The 23,304-nt window shown below is 58.2% G+C and overlaps 2 protein-coding genes across 2 annotated transcripts; both read left to right on the top strand.

Annotated features, from left to right (window-relative positions):
* Nucleotides 1–3,666: 3,666 nt before the first annotated feature.
* Nucleotides 3,667–6,286, top strand: LOC307116153 (platelet glycoprotein VI-like; the record flags this gene model as incomplete). Its single annotated transcript, XM_079799826.1, has 3 exons — nucleotides 3,667–4,021; nucleotides 4,613–4,933; nucleotides 6,150–6,286. 3 exons carry the CDS (start codon nucleotides 3,667–3,669, stop codon nucleotides 6,284–6,286), a joined length of 813 nt encoding a protein of 270 aa, XP_079655952.1.
* Nucleotides 6,287–11,511: 5,225 nt separating this feature from the next.
* LOC307116152 (platelet glycoprotein VI-like) lies at nucleotides 11,512–17,525 on the top strand (the record flags this gene model as incomplete). Its single annotated transcript, XM_079799825.1, has 6 exons — nucleotides 11,512–11,866; nucleotides 13,407–13,579; nucleotides 13,682–13,772; nucleotides 14,090–14,323; nucleotides 14,429–14,572; nucleotides 17,389–17,525. The coding sequence occupies 6 exons, from the start codon at nucleotides 11,512–11,514 to the stop codon at nucleotides 17,523–17,525; spliced, it is 1,134 nt and encodes a 377-aa protein (XP_079655951.1).
* Nucleotides 17,526–23,304: the final 5,779 nt, after the last annotated feature.

Here is a 23,304-nt window from a genome sequence, read left to right as displayed (position 1 = left end):
GCGACCTCCTTCCCTAGTCACAGGGACTGTGTTCTGTGCCCTAAGTGGACCTGGATTCATCAGGCTCCAGATGGGAATCCGGCCACCAGCCCAGAACCTTCTGGTTCTTTGCAAAGTCAACCTTCCCAGATGCCCCTCCCACCACCATGACTGAATTTGCTCCTGTGGACAAAGGGCTTTCAGTTTAGAAACAGCCAGAGGCAGCTGGGAGGCAGGGGAGTGTGCATATGGCAGCTCATGGTCACCGGGCACAGAGGGGCACAGAGGGGCACAGAGGGGCACAGAGACAAGGGCATTGAGCCTGAGTGGGGTGCTGCCTGCCGTGTAGAGAAAGAGGGGGCAGGCTGAGTCCTTCCAGTGCCCCCCTCAGCTCTGTGCTCTCCCAGTAACAGCATGGAGGTGTCAGGAGAGTTTTATGGTTTCCCCTTTGCACTGAGAAACTGAAGCATTTGCATAAGGAAATGTGTGGTTTGGGGACAGTCAGCCTGTGAGGACAGGAGGACAAGTCATTCACGTTCCCTGCCTGTGATGTCTAAGTGTCTATCATTGTGTCTCTATATCTATCTGTGTAACTATCTATTTATCTATGTATCTATCTATATATGTAACTGTGGATCTAACCATGTATCCATTTATCTATGTAACTAAGTATTTATTCAACACCATGTGTCTAAGCGTCTATATATCTATTAGAGGCCCCAGTGCATGAATTTGTGCATGGGAGGGGTCCTTTGGCCTGGCCAGCAATTGGGGCCTATTGGGCTGGGAGGGCCAGTCGGCTGGAGGTAGGGACCCTGGGATTTTGGCCAGTGGCTGGGAGGGGCAGCAGGAGGTTGGCTGTGGAAGTGCACTGAGCAGCCAGGGGCAGGTCCTGCGTCATGAATCTGTCCCTTCATGGTCAGTGTGCATCATAGCAAACGGTCAACCCGTCATTCGGTCATTTAGGCTTTTATATATATAGATGTACGTTAGTTTCTGTCTATGTATCTATGTCTCTCAGTGTCTATGTGACTATCTCATCATCCATCTATGCACCTATGGATCCACCCATGTCAATATCCCTTTGTATATCTGTGTTACTGTATGTCTATGTGTCTGAGTATCTATGTGTCATCCACCCATCCTTCTGTCGTGTGTGTCTGTGTCTGATGAATTACTTCTGTGTGGGTACGGGCTCGGCCTGGTGAGGAAACCTCTCCCTAGCAATGCCTCCCGGAAACCACGGCCACTCAGGTTCCCCAATAGGGGAGGGTGGGTCTGGCAGCAGCCACACTCCCTTCCTGAGAGACCACGGAAAAGAGCCGTGACCCGGCCCCTGCACATTTCCTCACCGGCCGGGCCCTGCCTGCCTCACCGGGACAAGGGCAGAGAAGCTGTTGTGAGGCTGCTCATGTACCCCCATCCCACCACCCTCCTGGGCCTGGGTGAGTCAGAACGCAGCGGGGAGGGCCTCAGGGCAGAGGGGCGGGACTCCGGGGGCACCCAGGCCCCACCTGCACCCAGTCCCCGGGAGCCCCTCAGCCTGCAGGGCCTCTTCCTCTGTGTCACCTGGGCCCCAGCTCCAGGGGAGGGACCGGGCTGTTCTAGACACTGGGAGGGGGACAGGTCAGACACACACACGGACAGAGGGGGCGTGGTGGGAGGCCTCCTGGGAACCTGTGTGGACCCTGCTGTAGGGGAGGGAGCTACCCCGTGGGAGCCAGGCTGAGGAGGGGGTCTGAGGGGGTGGGAGAGGCGGTCCTTCCTGTAGCTCAGGGACCTGGACCCCGTCTAAGGGCACCGGGCGGGCGGTGGGCGCCTGTCTCACTGGGCCTTACCTTGCAGTGCTCTGTCTGGGCCAGACGATCCACACGCAGGAGGGTGAGTCCCCTTTTTAAATGGAGTTTTTCACTCAAGTTTCACGTTCAGCAAAACATTGATTTTCCTTAGAGTCCTCTCCTGGTGTGTCTTCAGCTGGAATGAGCCTGAGCCTCTCTCCTTGTCTGGGTCTGTCTGTCCTCACGCCTCTGGCTAAGTTACCTTCAGAACCCAGCCTTTCTGTCACTTCCACAAACTCCATGTTCCCCTGGATCTCGGCCTCCTCCCAGGCTGAGGGCTCCTGTGCTCGGCTTGGCTCATCCCCCCTGACCCTCTGGTCTCAGCTCAGGGCCTCCCCCACTGCCTCTGAGAGGTCAGCGCTGCCCCCCTTACCCTGAGCCTCCCACACTCAGCCCTGAGCCTCCCACACTCACCCTGAGCCTCCCACACTCACCCTGAGCCTCCCACACTCAGCCCTGAACCTCCCACACTCAGCCTGAGTCTCCCACACTCACCCTGAGCCTCCCACACTCACCATGAGCCTCCCACACTCACCCTGAGCCTCCCACACTCACCCTGAGTTTCCCACACTCACCCTGAGCCTCCCACACTCACCCTGAGCCTCCCACACTCACCCTGAGCCTCCCACACTCACCCTGAGCCTCCCACACTCACCCTGAGCCCCCACATTCACCCTGAGCCTCCCACACTCACCCTGAGCCTCCCACACTCAGCCCTGAGCCTCCCACACTCACCCTGAGCCTCCCACACTCAGCCCTGAGCCTCACACACTCAGCCCTGAGCCTCCCACACTCAGCCCTGAGCCTCCACACTCAGCCCTGAGCCTCCACACTCACCCTGAGCCTCCCACACTCACCCTGAGCCTCACACACTCAGCCCTGAGCCTCCCACACTCAGCCCTGGGCAAGTGTCACAGCGCATGTCTGGGTTGCACACTCTCTACTCAGACCTGTGCTCCCTCTGCCCTTCCGCCCAAGAAGGCAGGGGTCCTCCTGTGTTTCTCCTGTTTTGGGGGCCAATGGCACAAGGAGGCATCTGTACAGGGATACATAGGAGCTAAGCTGTGGCTGAAGGAATGAGGGAAGGAGCGACGGAGGGAATGAGTGCTGGGGCGGGGCCAGCTCTGTGTCTCTCAGGGATTGGGTAACTGGGATGCCTCCTTCCTGTTTCAGGACCAGAGCCCTCTCTTCCCCTCCCAGCCCAGTTTACACACTTGGGGTTTCAGGAGCCTCATCACAAGGACGTGGACATGGGCTGAGAGGAAGGTGGGAAATGCAGAGGGAACCTCAGTGAGTGCTGCTCAGAGGACGTGCCCAGGAGTCAGGAGTCCTCACCCACTGGGGTCCTGTGAGCAGGTCTGGGCTGGTGTCCCCTCCCACCTCCACTAGACTTCCCATGGGGCCCTGCAGCACCATTGGTCCCCACAATCTCCCCCAGCTGCCTTCAGCTCCGGCCAGGTCATTCCCACCATCTCAGACTCCAGTATCCCTGTCCCCAAGAGTGACCTGCTCATCCTCACCCTCTGCCCCCCTCCCAGCCCTGTCTGTCCCTCTAGAGAGTGGCCGTGGGGAGGGAGACATACCCAGGGGCCCAGGGTGCTCTGATACCTCCCGTGTCCCCCTGAGAAAAAGCCATGATGTCACCAGAACCTGTGTCACGTGGGGAGGTCACTGGAGTGATGAGAATTAAGTCCTCTGGAGGGGGGAGGGGTGGTCTCCTGGGGAAGGGATGGAGCAAATGGTCTGGAACTGGGCTGTGGTGAGGGCTGCACAGCTCTGCCAGTTTGCTAAGAACCACTGAGCTGCATGATTAAGACACGGGGGGTGTGAGGTTGCAGATTTCCTCCTGATGGAGCCTGAGATCCTGCTCTGCTTCCTCCCAGGGGCCCTGCCCAAGCCCTCCCTCAGGGCCGAGCCAGGCCCGGTGATCCCCCGGGGACAGCCTGTGACCTTCCTGTGCCGGGGGCCAGCTGGGGCTGAGTTTTTCTACCTGTGGAAGGATGGAAGTGCTATACCCCTTGGTATAAAACCTGGGTATCCAGATGGTACTCAAGGACTAGAGGCCAGCTTCCTCATCCCCGCCGTGCTTGAAGGCACGGCCGGCTCTTACCGCTGCTCCTATTACCATGTGTCCCGCATGTCTGAGCGCAGTGAGCCTGTGCAGCTGCAGATGACAGAGGAGGACGTGACCGCTCCGCCCTCAGGTGGGTCCCAGGGCCCCGCACCCTGTCCCAGCCGCGTCTCTGTCCTCGGGCTCCCTGCCCTCCTGCTCACCCCCAGCCCTGGGGGCTCCCCTCCCTCTGCACACAGGACGCTCGGCCTTCACCCCTGGCTCAGGGCCCTGAGTCTGGTCTCATCTGGACACCACGGTGGCCTGGACCCTGAGCTCCGCCTCAGTGGGGACACAGAGCTGTCCCTGCTGGGCTGGGTGGGGCCTGACCTTCCAGCCACCAGGTGGGGACAGACCCCCTCAAGGAGCCTGGAGTCCTTTTCCTCAGGATGGGGGTGCCCTGCCCTTTCCCCTGGCCAGGCTCTGTGGGCCCAGGCAATGTGTTCCCAGGGGTCCACCCTCCATGGGCAAGTCCCGTGGTCCATGGGGTCCCTGACCAGCGGGGACTATGTTTTGGGGCATTTTTGGATGAGGCTGCCCCTGGCCTGGTGCGGTCAGACCCTGAGATGAACTGAGGGTCCAGGAAGGACATGGAGAGGAAGGGAGGGACGGAGGGAGGGAGGAGGGTGTGAGGTTGGAGATTTCCTCATGATGGAGGCTGAGATCCTGCTCTGCTTCCTCCCAGGGGCCCTGCCCAAGCCCTCCCTCAGGGCCGAGCCAGGCCCGGTGATCCCCCGGGGACGGCCCGTGACCTTCGTGTGCAGTTCCCTGGTATGGACTCTCCAATTCCGCCTGGAGAAGGATGGAAGTCCTGTACCCCTTGGTATAAAACCTGGGTCTCAAGATGGTACTCAAGGATTAGAGGCCAGATTCCTCATCCCCGCGGTGAGTGAAGACACTGCTGGGCGTTATCACTGCCTCTATGCACATGTGTATGGCTGGTCTGAGCGCAGTGAGCCCGTGCAGCTGCAGGTGACAGAAGAGGATGTCTCCGCTCCGCCCTCAGGTGGGTCCCAGGGCCCCGCACCCTGTCCCAGCCGCGTCTCTGTCCTCGGGCTCCCTGCCCTCCCGCTCACCCCCAGCATTGGGGCTCCCCTCCCTCTGCACACAGGACCCTGGGCTTTCACCCCTGGCTCAGGGCCCTGGAGTCTGGTCCCATCGGGACACCACGGTGGCCTGGACCCTGAGCCCCGCCTCAGAGGGGACACAGAGCTGTCCCTGCTGGGCTGGGTGGGGCCTGAGCTTCCAGCCACCAGATGGGCACAGACCCCTTCAAGGGATCCCGAGTCCTTCCCCTCAGGACGGGGGTGCCCTGCCCTTTCCCCTGGCCAGGCTCTGACAGGCCCAGGCAATGTGTCCCCTGGGGTTCACCCTCCATGGGCAAGTCCCGTGGTCCATGGTGTCCCTGACGGTGCTTTGGGGTATTTTTTTGGATGAGGCTGCCCCTGGCCAGGTGTGGTCAGACCCTGAGAGGAACTGGAGTCACGGTCCAGCAAGGACATGGAGAGGGAGGAATGGAGGGAGAGAGGGAGGGAAAATTCTTCCTTTAAAACTGAGTGTCTTCTCTCTCCTCTGTCCTCATCCTGCTGTGACTCAAACATCCTATCGGGGGGAGCCATGCCCAGGGGTGGCCCCCACCCACCAGGCCTGGGGGTGTCCACCCAGTTGATCCTGACCCTGTGACCTCCCTGCCCTGGGGACTGTGGGTGGCACAGTGCCCGGGTGAGGTGAGCTCAGAGTCCAGGCCCTGTGACCCTGTGGCCAGGGGGCTCCGACCCCGTGTGTCCAGGGGCCAGGACCAGCTGCCTGTGCTAGTGTGCGGAGTGTGGTGGGACGTTCTGAGGGGGGCCAGCCGCTAGACACGTGGAAGCAGAGAGGGTGCCATCTGGTGTCCTCGTCTCCCTGAGCCCTTCTGGGGCGTGTTGGGGTGTCCTCTCTACTGGGAGGAGCAGAGAAAGAGGCCAGGTGTGGGCACTGTGGGCGGGGAAGGGAAGGGTGAGTGGGGCAGAGGGAGAGGAACTTGGGCTCAGTGCTTGCCCTGCTCCTTTCTCAGGAGCCCCTGGAGACCTCAGCTCCCCAACCTTGAGGCTGGGCTGGAGAGGGGGGACCTCAGCCTGGGGTGTCCCCTCCTCGGGCTCTGCTGGACATGGGCTCCTGTCTCCTATGGCCTGGCCTGGCCGGGTGGTGTCCACCTGTCACTAATCCCTGCCCTCTTCTTCCAGGCCCTGCTTCTCGGGATTACACGATGGAGAACAGCATCCGCCTGGGCCTGGCGGGTGTGGTCTTGCTGATCCTGGTGGCGATTCTGGTGGAAGCTGGGCTCAGCCAGCACACAGTCCCACAGGGACCACAGCAATAAACACAAGGGAGCCTCCTAGAGAGAGGGAACCCCAGGGCCCCAGCAGGGAGCTCCCTGAGTGCCCGGTGGCTCACACTGGACCCCAGGATACCCAGAGCTGCCCCTGCTGTTGTTAAAAAAGAAGTGAACCGCACGTGGGTTAGGATGATTGGCCTTAACCCCTCATCTTCCCAGGACCAGTGAGGAGTCGGATTGATTGACAGGCAGTCGGACAGGGCAGGGTCCAGGGGGAAACAAAGGCAGGTGGAATGTAGGCAGGGCAGACAGGGCCATGTGAGCCAGCCTAACCACGGAAGCCAACCGCGCAGAAATAACTGGATGATTTAGACTCAGAGGGGAGGCAGAGGAACTAGGGAAGGGATGCAACAATAAGGTGAGCTGAGGTAGAGGAACCCAGAAGGTTCAGGTCTGCTTCTGGGCAAGAACAATTGAGGAAATCAATCAGGTGGCCACAGGGGGAGATAGAGAGTAGGTTTGTAGCAAATATATACCCCTAGACCACAGGCTTCAGTGGCAACCATGACTGAATCTCTCCCCATGTGGGAGTCTCAATCTGCTTGCAATAAAGTTTCCACGCTTTGGCTTCAATCTTCTTGGTCTGCAATTTCATTCTTTGCGTGCATGACATACAATAAGGAGGGGGGATGAAACCTCAGCTCGCTGTTCTGGGTATCACCATGATCCCCATTCCAGCCCATCCAGGGCCTCTAAGTCATGTGAGGAAAGCAAACTGCCCTCCATCAGGTGGGTGGGCCTCCAAGAGAACAGGACTGACCCCTGGACACTGCCGGCCAACTCCCTGGGGCTTGAACTGCAACACCAGCTCTCCTGGTCTCCTGCCATCAGCCCTCCCTGCTGATTTTGGTCTTGCTAGACTCCTGAATTGCATGAGCCAATCCTGCCACATGCATCTCTCTGTATATACACGTCCTGTTGGTCCTGTGCCTGGGACAGACCTGCACGGATACAGTGGGCTCACCATTTCTTTTGGGGCTGGGGGTGATGATAATAATTTAGAATGAAGTAGAGGCAATGGTTGCACAAGATGGTGAATGTACAAAATGCCACTGAATACTGCTGAAAGCAAATTCCAGTAGTTAGCAAAAATAAATGTGAGAAGTTCCTCGGAAGGCTGATGGATAGCTTCACTAGGGCTGAAGATTTGCATTATTATTGCCTGCTGCCAGACAGCTGAGTGCAGTTCCCCCAACCTGACCATCCTTTACTGTTTACCAAACCTTACCTTTGATATGTATATCTTCTTTGCTATAGGGAAAACTGTGGGAATCAAAACCCAGGGGGTCTGGAGATTCAGGGAGCTTAGTCAGTAGAATCAAGTTTCTGTCTGGCCTTCCAAAATGCCTTCCAAATTTATATTTCTTCTCTAGTCTCTTTAATCCATTTATGCACAGCCCTTCTCCAGATTCCTGAACGCTTGTAGGTTCGGAAAAGACCCCAGCAGAATAGTACCCCTTCCCCCTTCTGCTGACCTTATGTGTATTGTTGACACTATTACAGAAGTTCCCAATCCTCCCCTCCCACACCTTGGCCCTTCCTGATGGCCCAGCTCTGCCTGGGGCCTGCCGGGGGCTGCAGCCTCACAGCCATCCCTGGCCTGGGACCTGAGAGGCTCAGCCTTTCCCTGCAGGACCTGACTCTCCTCTGCCTCCTCCTCCTGGGGGCCCTCCCCTGGGTGGTCACAAGGATGTGCCTCAGTGTTGGGAGGAGGGAGGCTATGCGACCTCCTTCCCTAGTCACAGGGACTGTGTTCTGTGCCCTAAATGGACCCATGGACACCCATCAGCATCCAGACCAGAATCTATCCACCTGCCCAGACACCTGTGGTTCTGTGCAAACTCAACCTTCCCGGGAGTCCCGCCCACCGACGTGTGGACCACATGACTGTTTCTTCAGTGCATTTGCTCCTGTGGACGTGAGGGTTTTCAGTGTGAAATAACCAGAGGCAGCTGGCAGGCAGTGGAAGCCCAGGGTCACCAGGCACAGAGAGGCACAAAGACATGGCCATTGAGCCTGAGCCGCGTGCCGCCTACACTGCAGAGCATGGCGGGGGCGGGGGGGGGGGTGCGGGGAAGGGTAGAGGGTGGAGGGAGGCGAGCTGAGTCAGGAGAGTTTCATAGTTTCCTGTTTGCAGGTTAGAAATTGAGGCATATGCATAAGGAAATGTGTGGTTTGGGGACAGTCAGCCTGTGAGGACCAGAGGACAAGTCATTAACGTTCCCTGCCTGTGATGTCTATCTAAGTGTCTATCATTGTATCTATATATCTATCTGTGTAACTAGCTATTTATCTATGTATCTATCTATATATGTAACTGTGCATCTAATTATCTATCCATCTATCTATGTAACTAAGTATTTATTCAACACTGTGTGTCTAATTGTCTATATATCTATTAGAGGCCCCAGTGCATGAATTTGTGCATGGGAGGGGTCCCTTGGCCTTACCAGGAAATGGGGCCTATGAGGGGGCGAGGGAGGAGGGCCAGCCGGCCAGGGGTAGGGACCCTGGGAGTTTGGCCAGTGGCTGGGAGGGGCAGCAGGAGGTTAGCTGTGGGAGCGCATTGACCAGCCTGGGGCAGGTCCTGCATCATGAATCTGTCCCCTGGTGGTCAGTGCACATCCTAGCAACTGTCAACTTGTCGTTCAGTCATTTAGGCTTTTATATATATAGATGTATGTTAGTATCTGTCTATGTATCCATCTCTCTGTGTCTATGTGACTATCTCGACATCCATCTATGCACCTATGTATCTACCCATGTCAATATCCCTTTGTGTATCCGTGTTACTGTATGTCTATGTGTCTGAGTATCTATGTGTCATCCATCCATCCTTCTGTCATGTGTGTCTGTCTCTGATGAATTACTTCTGTGTGGCTTTCATCTGGGCACGGGCTCGGCCTGGTGAGGAAACCTCTCCCTAGCAATGCCTCCCGGAAACCACGGCCGCTCAGGTTCCCCAATAGGGGAGGGTGGGTCTGGGAGCAGCCACACTCCCTTCCTGAGAGACCACGGAAAAGAGCCCTGACCCGGCCCCTGTACATTTCCTCACCGGCCGGGCCCTGCCTGCCTCACCGGGACAAGGACAGAGAAGCCGTTGTGAGGCTGCTCATGTACCCCCATCCCACCTCCCTCCTGGGCCTGGGTGAGTCAGAATGCAGAGGGGAGGGCCTCAGGGCAGAGGGGCGGGACTCTAGGGGGCACCCAGGCCCCACCTGTGCCCAGCCCCCGGGAGCCCCTCAGCCTGCAGGGCCTCTTCCTCTGTGTCACCTGGGCCCCAGCTCCAGGGGAGGGACCCGGGCTGTTCTAGACCCTGGGAGGGGGACAGGTCAGACACACACGGGCAGAGGGGGCGTGGTGGGAGGCCTCCTGGGAACCTGTGTGGACCCCGCTATAGGGGAGGGAGCTACCCCGTGGGAGCCAGGCTGAGGAGGGGGTCTGAGGGGGTGGGAGAGGCGGTCCTTCCTGTAGCTCAGGGACCTGGACCCCGTTAAAGGGCACCGGGCGGGTGGTGGGCGCCTGTCTCACTGGGGCTTCCCTTGCAGTGCTCTGTCTGAGCCAGATGATCCACGTGCAGGAGGGTAAGTCCGCCTTTTTTAATTTAGTTTTTCACTCAAGTTTCATGTTCAGGCCAAACATTGGTTTTCCTTAGAGTCCTCTCCCGGTTTGTCTTCAGCTGGAATGAGCCTGAGCCTCTCTCCTTGTCTGGGTCTGTCTGTCCTCACGCCCTCTGGCTCAGTTCCCTTCAGAACCCAGCCTTTCTGTCACTTCCACAAACTCCATGTTCCCCTGGACCTCGGCCTCCTCCCAGGCTGAGGGCTCCTGTGCTTGGCTTTACTCATCCCCCCCCTGACCCTCTGGTCTCAGCTCGGGGGCTCCTTGCTCTGCCTCTGAGAGGTCAGCGCTGCCCCCCTCACCCTGAGCCTCCTCACTCACCCTGAGCCTCCCACACTCAGCCCTGAGCCCCCCACACTCACCCTGAGCCTCCCACACTCACCCTGAGCCTCCCACACTCACCCTGAGCCTCCCACACTCACCCTGAGTCTCCCACACTCACCCTGAGCCTCCCACACTCACCCTGAGCCTCCTTACTCACCCTGAGCCTCCCACACTCACCCTGAGTCTCCCACACTGAGCCCTGAGCCCCCACACTCACCCTGAGCCTCCCACACCCACCCTGAGCCTCCCACACTCACCCTGAGTCTCCCACACTGAGCCCTGAGCCCCCACACTCACCCTGAGCCTCCCACACTCACTCTGAGCCTCCCACAGTCAGCCCTGGGCGAGTTTCACAGTGCGTGGCTATGGGTTGCACACTCCCCCCGCCCTCAGCCCCTGTGCTCCCTCTGCCCTTCCCCCCAAGATGCAGGGGTCCTCCTGTGTTTCTCCTGTTTGTGGGGCCAATGGCACAAGGAGGTGTCTGTAAAGGGAGCGATGGGAGCTAAGCTGTGGCTGAAGGAACAAGAGAAGGAGCGACCGAGGGAATGAGTGCTGGGCGGGGCCGGCTCTGTCTCTCAGGGATTGGGTAACTGGGATGCCTCTTCCTGTTTCAGGACCAGAGCCCTCTCCTCCCCTCCCAGCCCAGTTTACACACTTGGGGTTTGAGTTTCTTCATCACCAAGGCAGTGGACATGGGCTGAGAGGGAGGTGGGAAATGCAGAGGGAACTTCAGTGAGTGCTGCTCAGAGGACGTGCCCTGACCTGCTCACTGGGGTCCTGTGAGCAGGTCCGGGCTGGTGTCCCTTCCCACCCTCACTAGACTTCCCAGGGGGCCTGCAGCCCCATTGGCCCCACCATCGCCCCCAGCTGCCTGCAGACCCGGCCAGGCCCCCATCTCAGCCTCCAGCGTTCCTGTCCCCACGATTAACCTGCTCATCCTCAGCCTCTGTCTCCCTCCCAGCCCTGTCTGTCCCCCTAGAGAGTGGCTGCGGGAGGGAGACTTACCCAGGTCCCCAGGCTGCTCTGACACCTTCTGTGTCCCCCTGAGAAAAGGCCATGATGTCACCAGAACCTGTGTCACGTGGGGAGGTCACTGGAGTGATGCGAATTCATTCCCCTGGAGGGCAAAGGGGGGTTATTGGGGAAGGGATGGGGCAAATGGTCTAGAACTGGGCTGTGGTGAGGGCTGCACAGCTCTGCCAGTTTGCTAAGAACCACTGAGCTGCGCGCTTAAGACACGGGGTTGTGAGGTTGGAGATTTCCTCATGATGGAGCCTGAGATCCTGCTCTGCTTCCTCCCAGGGGCCCGGCCCAAGCCCTCCCTCAGGGCCGAGCCAGGCCCGGTGATCCCCCGCGGACGGCCTGTGACCTTCGTGTGCCGGGGGCCAGCTGGGGCTGAGTTTTTCTACCTGGAGAAGGATGCAATACCTGTATTCCCTGATCAGATAAGTGCGCCTCAAGATGGTTCGCAGGGGAAGGAGGCCAGATTCCACATCCCCGCTGTGAGTGAAGACACTGCTGGGCGTTATCAATGCGTCTATCAAAAAGGGTCCGGCTGGTCTCAGCTCAGTGAGCCCCTGCAGCTGCAGATGATAGAGGAGGACTTCTCCACTCCGCCCTCAGGTGGGTCCCCGGGCCCCGCACCCTGTCCCAGCCGCGTCTCTGTCCTCGGGCTTCCTGCCCTCCTGCTCACCCCCAGCCCTGGGGCTCCCCTCCCTCTGCACACAGGACCCTCGGCCTTCACCCCTGGCTCAGGGCCCTGGAGTCTGGTCCCATCTGGACACCACGGTGGCCTGGACCCTGAGCGTCGCCTCAGAGGGGACACAGAGCTGTCCCTGCTGGGCTGGGTGGGGCCTGAGCTTCCAGCCACCAGGTGGGGACAGACCCATTCAAGGGGCCCCGAGTCTTTCCCCTCAGGACGGGGGTGCCCTGCCCTTTCCCCTGGCCAGGCTCTGTGGGCCCAGGCAATGTGTCCCCAGGGGTCCACCCTCCGTGGGCAAGTCCCGTGGTCCTTGGGGTCCCTGACCAGCGGGGGACGGTGCTTTGGGGGCATTTTTGGATGAGGCTGCCCCTGGCCTGGTGTGGTCAGACCCTGAGATGAACTGAGGGTCCAGTAAGGACATGGAGAGGGAGGGAGGGAGGGAGGGAGGGAGGGAGAGAGGGAGGAATGGAGAGAGGGAAGGAGGGAGGGAGAAAAGAAGGGAGGGAAAGAAGGGAAGGAAGGAGGGAGGAAAATTCTTCCTTTAACATCAAGTGTCTTCTCTCTCCTCTCTCTTTATCCTGGGGTGACTCAGACATCCATGGGTGGTTGCACAAGCCCTGAGGTACCCCCAACATTGAGGCCTGGGGGTAATGGCACAAGGTGGGGTCTGTAAAGGGAGAGATGGGAGCTAAGCTGTGGGTGAAGGAACGAGGGAAGGAGCGACCGAGGGAATGAGTGCTGGGCGGGGCCAGCTCTGTCTCTCAGGGATTGGGTAACTGGGATGCCTCCTTCCTGTTTCTGGGCCAGAGCCCTCTCCTCCCCTCCCAGCCCAGTTTACACACTTGGGGTTTCAGTAGCCTCATCGCCAAGGCAGTGGACATGGGCTGAGAGGGAGGTGGGAAATGCAGAGGGAACCTCAGTGAGTGCTGCTCAGAGGACGTGCCCAGGAGTCAGGGGACCTCACCCACTGGGGTCCTGTGAGCAGGTCTGGGATGGAGCTCTACCCCCATGTCCACTAGACTTCCCAGGGGGCCCTGCAGCCCATTGGTCCCCACAATCTCCCCAGCTGCCTGCAGACCTGGCCAGGTCATTCCCACCATCTCGCTTCCAGTGTCCCTGTCCCCACGAGTGACCTGCTCATCCTCACCCACTGCCCCCCTCCCAGCCCTGTCTGTCCCCCTAGAGAGTGGCCGTGGGGAGGGAGACATACCCAGGGCCCCAGGCTGCTCTGACACCTCCCCTGTCCCCCTAAGAAAAGGCCATGATGTCACCAGAACCTGTGTCACGTGGGGAGGTCACTGGAGTGATGTGAATTCATTCCCCTGGAGGGCAAAGGGGGGTTATTGGGGAAGGGATGGTGCAAATGGTCTACACTGGGCTGTGGTGAGGGCTGCACAGCTCTGCAAGTTTGCTAAGAACCACTGAGCTGCGCGCTTAAGACACGGGGGTGTGAGGTTGCAGATTTCCTCATGATGGAGCCTGAGATCCTGCTCTGCTTCCTCCCAGGGGCCCGGCCCAAGCCCTCCCTCAGGGCCCAGCCAGGCCCGGTGATCCCCCGGGGACGGCCCGTGACCTTCGTGTGCCGGGGCCCAGCTGGGGCTGAGTTTTTCTACCTGGAGAAGGATGGAATACCTGTACCGCCTGATCGGATAAGTGGGCCTCAAGATGGTTCGCAGGGGAGAGAGGGCAGATTCCACATCTCCGCTGTGAGTGAGGACTCTGCTGGGCGTTATCAGTGCCTCTATGAACATGTGTATGGCTATTCTGAGCTCAGTGAGCCCCTGCAGCTGCAGGTGACGGAGGAGGACGTCTCCACTGGGCCCTCAGGTGGGTCCCAGGGCCCCGCACCCTGATGATAATTCAGTTCCCTGGAGGGGGTACAGGGGGTGGTCTCTTGGGGTAGGGGTGGTGTAAATGGTCTAGAACAGGCTGTGGTGAGGGCTGCACAGCTCTGCAAGTTTGCTAAGAACCACTGAGCTGCACTCTTAAGACACGGGGGTGTGAGGTTGGAGATTTCCTCATGATGGAGCCTGAGATCCTGCTCTGCTTCCTCCCAGGGGCCCTGCCCAAGCCCTCCCTCAGGGCCCAGCCAGGCCCTGCGATCCCCCGGGGACGGCCTGTGACCTTCGTGTGTCGGGGCCCAGCTGGGGCTGGGTTTTTCCACCTGGAGAAGGATGGAAGACCCGTACGTCTTGATCAGAAAAGTGCTTCTCAAGATGGTACTCAAGGAACAGAGGCCAGATTCCACATCCCTTTCGTGCTTGAAGACACTGCCGGGTATTACCAGTGCTTCTATCACCAAGGGTCTGACTGGTCTGAGCGCAGTGAGCCCGTGCAGCTGCAGATGACAGAGGAGGATGTCTCCACTCGGTCCTCAGGTGGGTCCCCGGGCCCCGAACCCTGTCCCAGCCGCGTCTCTGTCCTCGGGCTCCCTGACCTCCCACTCACACCCAGCCCTGGGGCTCCCCTCCCTCTGCCCACAGGACCCTCGGCCTCCACCCCTGGCTCAGGGCCCTGGAGTCTGGTCCCATCTGGACACCATGGTGGCCTGGACCCTGAGCCCCGCCTCAGAGGGGACACAGAGCTGTCCCTGCTGGGCTGGGTGGGGCCTGACTTCCAGCCACCAGGTGGGGACAGACCCCTTCAAGGGGCCCCGAGTTCTTCCCCTCAGAATGGGGGTGCCCTGCCCTTTCCCCTGGCCAGGCTCTGTGGGGCCCAGGCAATGTGTCCCCTGTGGTCCACCCTCCACGGGCAAGTCCCGTGGTCCATGGGGTCCTAACCAGCGGGGGACGGTGCTTTGGGGCATTTTTGGATGAGGCTGCCCTTAGCCTGGTGTGGGCAGACCCGAGATGACCTGAGGGTCCAGCATGGACATGGAGAGGGAGGGAGGGAGGGAGGGATGGAGGGTGGAAAATTCTTCCTTTAACATCGAGTGTCTTTTCTCTCCTCTCTCTTTATCCTGGGGTGACTCAGACATCCCCTGGGTGATTGCACAAGTCCTGAGGTACCCCCAACATTGAGGCCTGGGGGTAATGGCACAAGGTGGCGTCTGTAGAGGGAGCGATGGGAGCTAAGCTGTGGGTGAAGGAATGAGGGAAGGAGCGACCGAGGGAATGAGTGCTGGGCGGGGCCGGCTATGTCTCTCAGGGATTGGGTAACTGGGATGCCTCTTCCTGTTTCTGGGCCAGAGCCCTCTCCTCCCCTCCCAGCCCAGTTTACACACTTGGGGTGTCAGGAGCCTCCATCACAAGGAAGTGGACGTGGGCTGAGAGGGAGGTGGGAAATGCAGAGGGGACCTCAGTGAGTGCTGCTCAGAGGACGTGCCCAGGAGTTAGGAGTCCTCACCCACTTGGGTTCTATGTGCAGATCTGGGCTGGAACTTCACCCCCAAACCCACTAGACTTTCCATGGAGCCCTGAATCCCCCATTGGTCCCCACAATCACCCCAGCTGCCTTCAGACCCAGCCAGCTCATTCCCTCCATCTCCAACTCCAGCGTCTCTATCCCCATGAGTGACCTGCTCATCCTCACCATCTGCCTCCCTCCGAGGCCTGTCTGTCCCCCTAGAGAGTGGCCGTGGGGAGGAGGACCTGTCCATGGCCCCAGGCTGCTCTGACAGCTCCCGTGTCCCCCTAAGAAAAGGCCATGATGTCAACAGATCTCGTGTCCTAGTGTCACCTGGGGAAGTCACTGGAGGAATGAGAATCCTATCACCTGGAGGGGCAGATGGGCTCGTCTCTTCGGGGAGGGATGGTGCAAATGGTCTAGAATTGGGCTGTGGTGAGCGTTGGACAGCTCTTCAAGGTTGCTAAGAACCATTGACATACACACTCAAAACATGGGAGGTGTGAAGTGTGGCGATTTCCTCATGATGGAGCCTGACATCCTGGTCTGTTTCCTCCCAGGAGCGCTGCCCAAACCCTCACTCAGGGTGGAGCTAGGCCCTCTGCTCCCCTGGGGACGGCCTGTGACCCTCGAGTGCCGGGGCCCAGCTGGGGCTGAGTTTTTCTACCTGGAGAAAGATGGAATACCTGTACCCCTTGATCAGATAAGTGCGCCTCAAAATGGTTCGCAGGGGACAGAGGCCAGATTCCAAATCCCCGCAGTGAGTGACGACACTGCTGGGCATTATCAATGCTTCTATGCACATGTGTATGGCTGGTCTGAGCGCAGTGAGCCCGTGCAGCTGCAGGTGACCGAGGAGGACCTCTCCGCTCCGCCCTCAGGTGGGTCCCAGCCGCGTCTCTGTCCTCAGGCTCCCTGACCTCCCACTCACACCCAGCCCTGGGGCTCCCCTCCCTCTGCACACAGGACCCTCGGCCTTCACCCCTGGCTCAGGGCCCTGGAGTCTGGTCCCATCTGGACAACAAGGTGGCCTGGACCCTGAGCCCCGCCTCAGAGGGGACACAGAGCTGTCCCTGCTGGGCTCGGTGGGGCCTGAGCTTCCAGCCACCAGGTGGGGACAGACCCCTTCAAGGGGCCCCGAGTCCTTCCCCTCCAGATGGGGGTGCCCTGCCCATTCCCCTGGCAAGGCTCTGTGGGACTCAGGCAATGTGTCCCCAGGGGTCCGTCCTCCAAGGGCAAGTGCCCTGGTCCATGGGGTCCTGACCATCGGGGGACGGTGCTTTGGGGCATTTTTTTTTTGGATGAGGCTGTCCCTAGTCAGGTGTGGTCAGACCCTGAGAGGAACTGAGGGTCCAGCATGGACATGTGGAGAAATGAAGGGAGGGAGGGAGGGAGGGAAGCAGGGAGGGAATGAGAGAGGGAGGGAGGGACATTTTTCTTTTAAAATTGAGTGTCTTCTCTCTCCTCTCTCCTTATCCTGCTGTGACTCAGACATCCCATGGGGGGAAGCACATGCCCAGGGGTGGCCCCCACCCACCAGGCCTGGGGGTATCCACCCAGATGATCCTGACCCTGTGACCCCCCTGCCCTGAGAGACTGTCGGCACAGTGGCCGGGTGAGGTCAGCTCAGAGTGCAGGGCCTGTGACCCTGTGGCCGGGTCAGGAGTCTCCCACCCCGTGTGTCCAGGGGCCAGGACCAGCTGCCTGTGCTAGTGTGTGGAGGGTGGGGGGACGTTCTGAGGGGTGGCCAGCCGCTCAGACACGTGGAAGCAGAGAGGGTGCCATCCGGTGACGTCGTCTCCCTGAGCCCTTCTGGGGCGTGTCGGGGTGTCCTCTCTACTGGGAGGGGCAGAGAAAGAGGCCAGGTGTGGGCGCTGTGGGCGGGGACGGGCCAGGTGAGTGGGGCAGAGGGAGAGGATCTTGCCCCGCCCCCTTCACAGGAGCCCCCGGAGACTTCAGCTCCCCTCCTGGATGTCCCCCACAGCTCAGCATGGGGTGTCCCCTCCTCGGGCTCACCTGCGCAGTTTTGTCCTGTCTCCTAGGGCCTGATCTGGCGGGTCGTGTCCACCTGTCAGTGACCCCTGCCCTCTGCTTCCAGGCCCCGCCTCCCGGGACTACACGGTGGAGAACAGCATCCGCCTGGGCCTGGCGGGCGTGGCCTTGCTGATCCTGGTGGCGATTCTGGTGGAAGCTGGGCTCAGCCAGCACACGGTCCCACAGGGACCACAGAAATAAACACAAGGGAGCCTCCCAGAGAGAGGGCACCCCAGGGCCCCAGCAGGGAGCTCTCTGAGGGCCCCGAGGCTCACGCTGGTGCCCAGGAAGCCCAGAGCCACCCCCGCTGTTGTTCAAGGACAAGAAAACCCAGGTCCACGTGGGTTAGGATGCTTGGCCTCAACCTCTCATTCTCCCAGGACCATTGAGAGGAGTCAGCATGATTGACAAGACGGCAGACAGGGCAGTGCCCCAGGGGAAACAAGGGAAAATGGTGGCACAGCCACGTGAGCCAACCTAACCAGGGAATCCTACCACCCAGAAATAGCAGAATGATTTTAGACTCAGAGGGGAGGCACGGGAACTAGGGAGGGGCTGCAACAATAAGATGAGCTAAGGCAGAGAAACCTGGAAGGTTCTGGTCTGCATCTGGGCAAGAGCAATTGAGGGAATCAATCAGGTGGCCACAGGGGGAGATAGAGAGCAGGTTTGTAGCAAATATATACCCCTAGACCACAGGCTTCAGTGGATACCATTACTGAGCCCTCTCCCCATGTGGGAGTCTCAATCTGCTTGCAATAAATTTTCCACACTTTTGCTTCAATCTTGTGGTCCGCGATTTCATTTTTCGGGTTCCTGAGACACAATCGGGGTGTTGGGGCGAACCTTGGCTCATTGTTCTCAGTATCAGCATGATCCCCAGCCAAGCCCACCCTGGGACTCTAAGACATGGGAGAGAAGCAAACTGCCCTCCACCATGTGGGAGGGCCTCCTCACATTGGCTGAAGAGAACAGAACTGACTCTGCATGTTGTGGGCCGACTCCCTGGGGCTTGAGCTGCAATAGCAGCTCTCCTGGTCTCCAGCCTCTAGCCCTCCCTGGAGATTTTGCACTTGCCAGACTTTTTTTATTGTGTCCAGCAAGGACATGGAGAGTGAACCGGGAGGGAGAAAAGGAGGGAATGAAGGAGTGAGTTTGGGGGGAGAGAAAATTCTTCCTTTAAGTCCACGTGTCTTCTCTCTCCTCTCTCCTCATCCTGCTGTGACTCTGACATCCCATGGGTGGGGGCTCATGCCCAGGGGTGGCCCCCACCCACCAGGCCTGGGGGTGTCCACCCAGGTGATCCTGACCCTGTGACCTCCCTGCCCTGGGGGACTGTGGTTGACACAGTGGCCATTCGAGGTGAGCTCAGCGTGCAGGGCCTGTGACCCTGTGGCCGGGTCAGGGGGCTCCCACCCCATGTGTCCAGGGGCCAGGCCCAGCTGCCTGTGCTCATGTGTGGAGGGTGGGGGGATGTTCTGAGGGGGGGGGGCCAGCCGCTCAGATAAGTGGAAGCAGAGAGGGTGCCATCCGGCGCCCTCATCTCCCTGAGCCTTTCTGAGGCATGTCGGGGTGGCCTCTCTACTGGGAGGGGCAGAGAAAGAGGCCAGGTGTGGGTGCTGTGGGCAGGGAAGGGCCAGGTGAGTGGGGCAGATGGAGAGGAATTTGGGCTCAGCGCTTCCCCACCCCCTTCACAGGAGCCCCTGGAGACCTCCGCTCCCTCATGGATCCTGACCTCGGGAGTGGGGACCCAAGCTTGGTGTGGTCCTCCTGAGTCTTTTCTGGACAGTGGGCTCCTATTCCCTAGGGCCTGGCCTGGAGGGTAGTGTCCACCTGTCAGTGACCCCTTCCCTCTGCTTCCAGGCCCCGCCTCCTGGGACTACAAGGTAGAGAACAGCATCCACATGGGCCTGGCGGGTGTGGTCTTGTTGATCCTGGTGGCGATTCTGATAGAAGCTGGGCTCAGCGAGCCCAGGGTCCCACAGAGACCACAGGAGTAAACACAAGGGAGCCACCCCTCCCTGAGAGAGGGGACCCCTGGTCTCAGCAAGGAGCTCCCCGAGGGCCCTGAGGCTCACACTGGAGCCCATGAGACCCAGAGCTGACCCTGCTTTTGTTCAAGACAAGAGAACCCACGCCCACGTGGGATAGGATGCTTAGCCTCAACCTTCATCTTCCAAGGACCTGTGAGAGGAGTCAGCTTGATTGACAGGCAGGCAGACAGGGCAGTGCCCCATGGGAAACAAAGGCAGGTTGAACGTAGGCAGGTCAGACACAGCCACGGGAGCCAGCCTAACCAGGGAAGCCAACCTTGCAGAAATAACAGCATGATTTAGACTCAGAGGGGAGGCCTGTGAAACTAGGAAAGAGCTGCAACAATAAGGTGAGCTGAGGCAGAGGAACCCAGAAGGTTCAGGTCTGCTTCTGGGCAAGAACAATTGAGGGAATCAATCAGGTGGCCACAGGGGGAGATGGGGAGCAATTCTATACCCTTAGATCACAGGCTTCAGTGATAAACACTACTGACCCTCTCCCCATGTGGGAGTCTCAATCTGCTTGCAGTAAATTTTCCATGCTTTTGCTTCAATCTTAAGGTCCGCGATTTCATTCTTCAGGTGTGTGAGATACAATCTGTGGGGGAACAAACATCAGGTTGCTGTTCAGTGTATCACCATGATCCCCAGCCCAGCCCAGCCCAGCCCACCAGGGCCTCTAAGACATTGGGGGAAGCAAATTGCCCTCCACCAGCTGGGTGGGACTCCTCACATCGGCTGAAGAGAACAGGACTGACCTTGGTTGCTGCAGGCCAACTCCCTGGGGCTTGAGCTGCAATAGCATCTCTACAGGATTCCAGTCACCAACCCTCCCTACATATATTGCACTTGACAGACTCCTGAATTGTGTGAGCCAATCCTGCCCCATACATCTCTCTTCATACACTGAATGGGAGATTATTATGATCACTGAATGCATAATAATCTTGCCACTCAGTGTATATCCTATATAATAAAGGGCTAATATGCAAATTGTCCACTCAACCAGGAGTTCACCAGCAGGCAGGCCGGCCAACCACCCAAGTCCCCTCCACCTGGCCCAGCTGGCCAGACCCCACCCATGAACAAATTCATGCACCAGTCCCCTAATACATATATACTGAGTGGCCAGATTATTATGCATTCAGAGATCATAATAATCTGGCCACTCAGTGTATATACGTGCTGTTGGTCCTGTGTCTGGGACAGACCTTCATGGTACTGGGGTCTTTCCCTGCATCTAAAAGGGTTCAGAAATCTGGAGAAGGGCTGCGAGTAAATTAATAAAGAGATTAGTCATGAAATATAAATTTGGAAGGCATTATGGGGAGCCAGAGAAGACCTAGCTTCAGTAACCAAGTTCTCTGACTCTCTGGACCCCTAGCTTTTTATTAACACAAATTGCTCTAAAACAAAGTAGATATACATATCAAAGGTAAGGTTTGGTGTACAGTAGGCATTGTCAGATTCGGGAAACTGCCTTCTGCTCTTTAGCTGTTTGGCCAGCAGCAGGTAATAACCTGTAGATTTTCAGGTTTGGGGAAATGCTTTCAGCTATTTCAGCGCCACACCTCCCGCCAGACTGATGTCTGCGAACTTCCCCCTGTGCCAGCATGCTTTCCCCCAACTGCCTCCCCTGACGGCCTGCTCACCCCCAACTGCCCCTCTGCTGGCCTGCTTGCCCCCATGTGCCCTCCCCACTGGTCTGTTTGCCCCCAACTGCCCCCCTCCTGGCCTGCTCACCCCAAACTGCCCCCCACTGTCCTGATCACCCCCAACTGACCACCACTGATGGCTTTCTTGCCCCCAACTGGCCCCTCTCCTGGATTGCTCACCCCCAAATGGTGCCCCCATCTCTCTGATCAACCCCAATGGCCGCCCCCCACACACACACTGGCCTGATCACCCACAACTGCTGTCCCATCCTGGCCTAATTACCCACAAATATCCTCCCCTCTTGGCCTCTAACTGCCTCTACCTCAGCCCCACCACCATGGCTTTGACTATCTCTACATGGAAGGTGGCCCCAGAAATGTATCTACACACTGTGAGTCATGATCAAGGCAGTATTCATTAAAATGCATTTAAAAAATATTTTTTCATTGATTTCAGAGAGGAAGGGAGAGGGAGAGAGAGAGAGAGAAACATCAATGATGAGAGGGAATCATTGATTAGCAGCCTTTTGAATGCCCTCAACCCAGGCATGTGCCCTTCACTGGAATTGAACCTGGGGCCCTTCCATCCAGGGCCCTTCTGTCTGCAGGCTGACGCTCTATCCAGTGAGCCAAACTGGCGAGGGCTAAAACACATTTCATTTTCAAAAGGGAGCTATCAGCTGATACAGTGTGCACGCATTTTGGAGAGACACCCTGTATTTCAGAAATATTATCAGTCACCGGCCAGCATGGCTCAGTGGTTGAGCGTCGACCTATGAACCAGCGGGTCATGGTTCAATTTCCAGTCAGGGCATATGCATGGGTTTCGGGCTCGGCCCCATGTGGGGCCTGCAGGAGGCAGCCAATACGTGATTCTCTCTCATCATGGATGTTTCTATCTCTCTCCCTCTCTCCCTCTCTGAAATCAGTAAAAATATATTTTTAAAAAACAACATTATCAGTAGCATTTATTGGTCTGCGAAGCAGACAAGGGCGCCAGTGTGGCTGCAACGAGCATTTGTCTTCACCGCAGGGCCTCACACCGCAGCCCTTTCACATCCACACCTTGCCTGAACGTGAACAGGGTCTGGTTTTCTCCCATGAACCAGGAATCAGGCCACCAGCAACCCCTCTGACCCCAACAAGGACACAAACACAGGTCTCCCCCCTAAAGCACTCACACTGTAACAGCAGATGGCTCAATCCTGAAAACGAAAGGACGTATTTTAGTAAACATGGCCTTTATACTTATCCAAAGTGTGTGTATACATTTGAGGGGGGACACCTATAGATAAGATGCTATTGTCCAGGGCACACAGGCAGGGGATCGGAGGTGAATCTACACTAATAAAAGAGTAACATGCTAATTGACCTTACCTTCACGATGTCCACCAGCCAATCAGGAGTGAGTATGCAAATGAAGCCAACAAAGATGGCAGGTTAATTTGCATACACAGGCACCAAGCAGCCAGGGACTGGGCGGGATGCTTATGTCCTTGCCATGGTGACGATGCAGGCGTTCCCCACCACATCAAACACTCTGGGCCTCTGGACAGTGTGGGAAGGTGGAAAGGCAGCTCCGGCCAGAGCAAAGGCGGTGCTGGCAGCCAGAGGAAGGAAAGCCAATTCTTGCACAAATCTTCGTGCATCGGGCCTCTAGTATTTAATAAAGGGCATCTTTTTCTTAAAAAATACACCTCTAACCTCTCAAAAAAATCCGCTAAAAGTTACATGCAGGACTCCAGAACGAAGAAGAGAATGCTGTCCGAGGCAAGAGGAGCAGCAATGAGTCAGTCAGCTTGTTCCCCAGGAAGGTGGGTAGATGCTGTTGCAAAAAAACACACAAAAAGGCTAGTCCAATGCCCACCCACAGAAAAGATAAATGGACCCAGGAGAAGAATCAGATTTCCTTTCTTATTCCCCTCTGTGCTCACTGTCACAGGGGCAGAGCCCTGAGCTGCACAGGGAGAGGGTGAGCGTGTCCCTGCTGATCTGAGCTCTGCAGCCACAGGGACCCACGTCTTCCTGAAGCATCTCCAGGGCCCGGGTGGCACTGTCCATGGTGAGGACCCCAGGGAGGTGCTGATGGACGGGCTGAGGAGGAAGGAGACCCTGTTGGGGAGCCTCTGACAGGGAAGGAAGTGCCCTGGGTCACCTCGCCTGCAAGGGGCGGCTCAGGAGGTTGCAGGTCTGTTTCCTGATTCGCCATGGAAACCACAGCCAGGCTGCTGGGAAGACCTTGTTCCCCTTCCTTGGGGCTGCTGACGTGGCCACCATGACAACCACGAGACC

This window comes from Cnephaeus nilssonii (assembly GCF_951640355.1).
Source record: "Cnephaeus nilssonii genome assembly, chromosome: 20".
Lineage (NCBI taxonomy): Eukaryota > Metazoa > Chordata > Mammalia > Chiroptera > Vespertilionidae > Cnephaeus > Cnephaeus nilssonii.
Note: the sequence above shows the minus strand (reverse complement) of the source record. Positions and strands in the feature narration are given on the sequence as shown.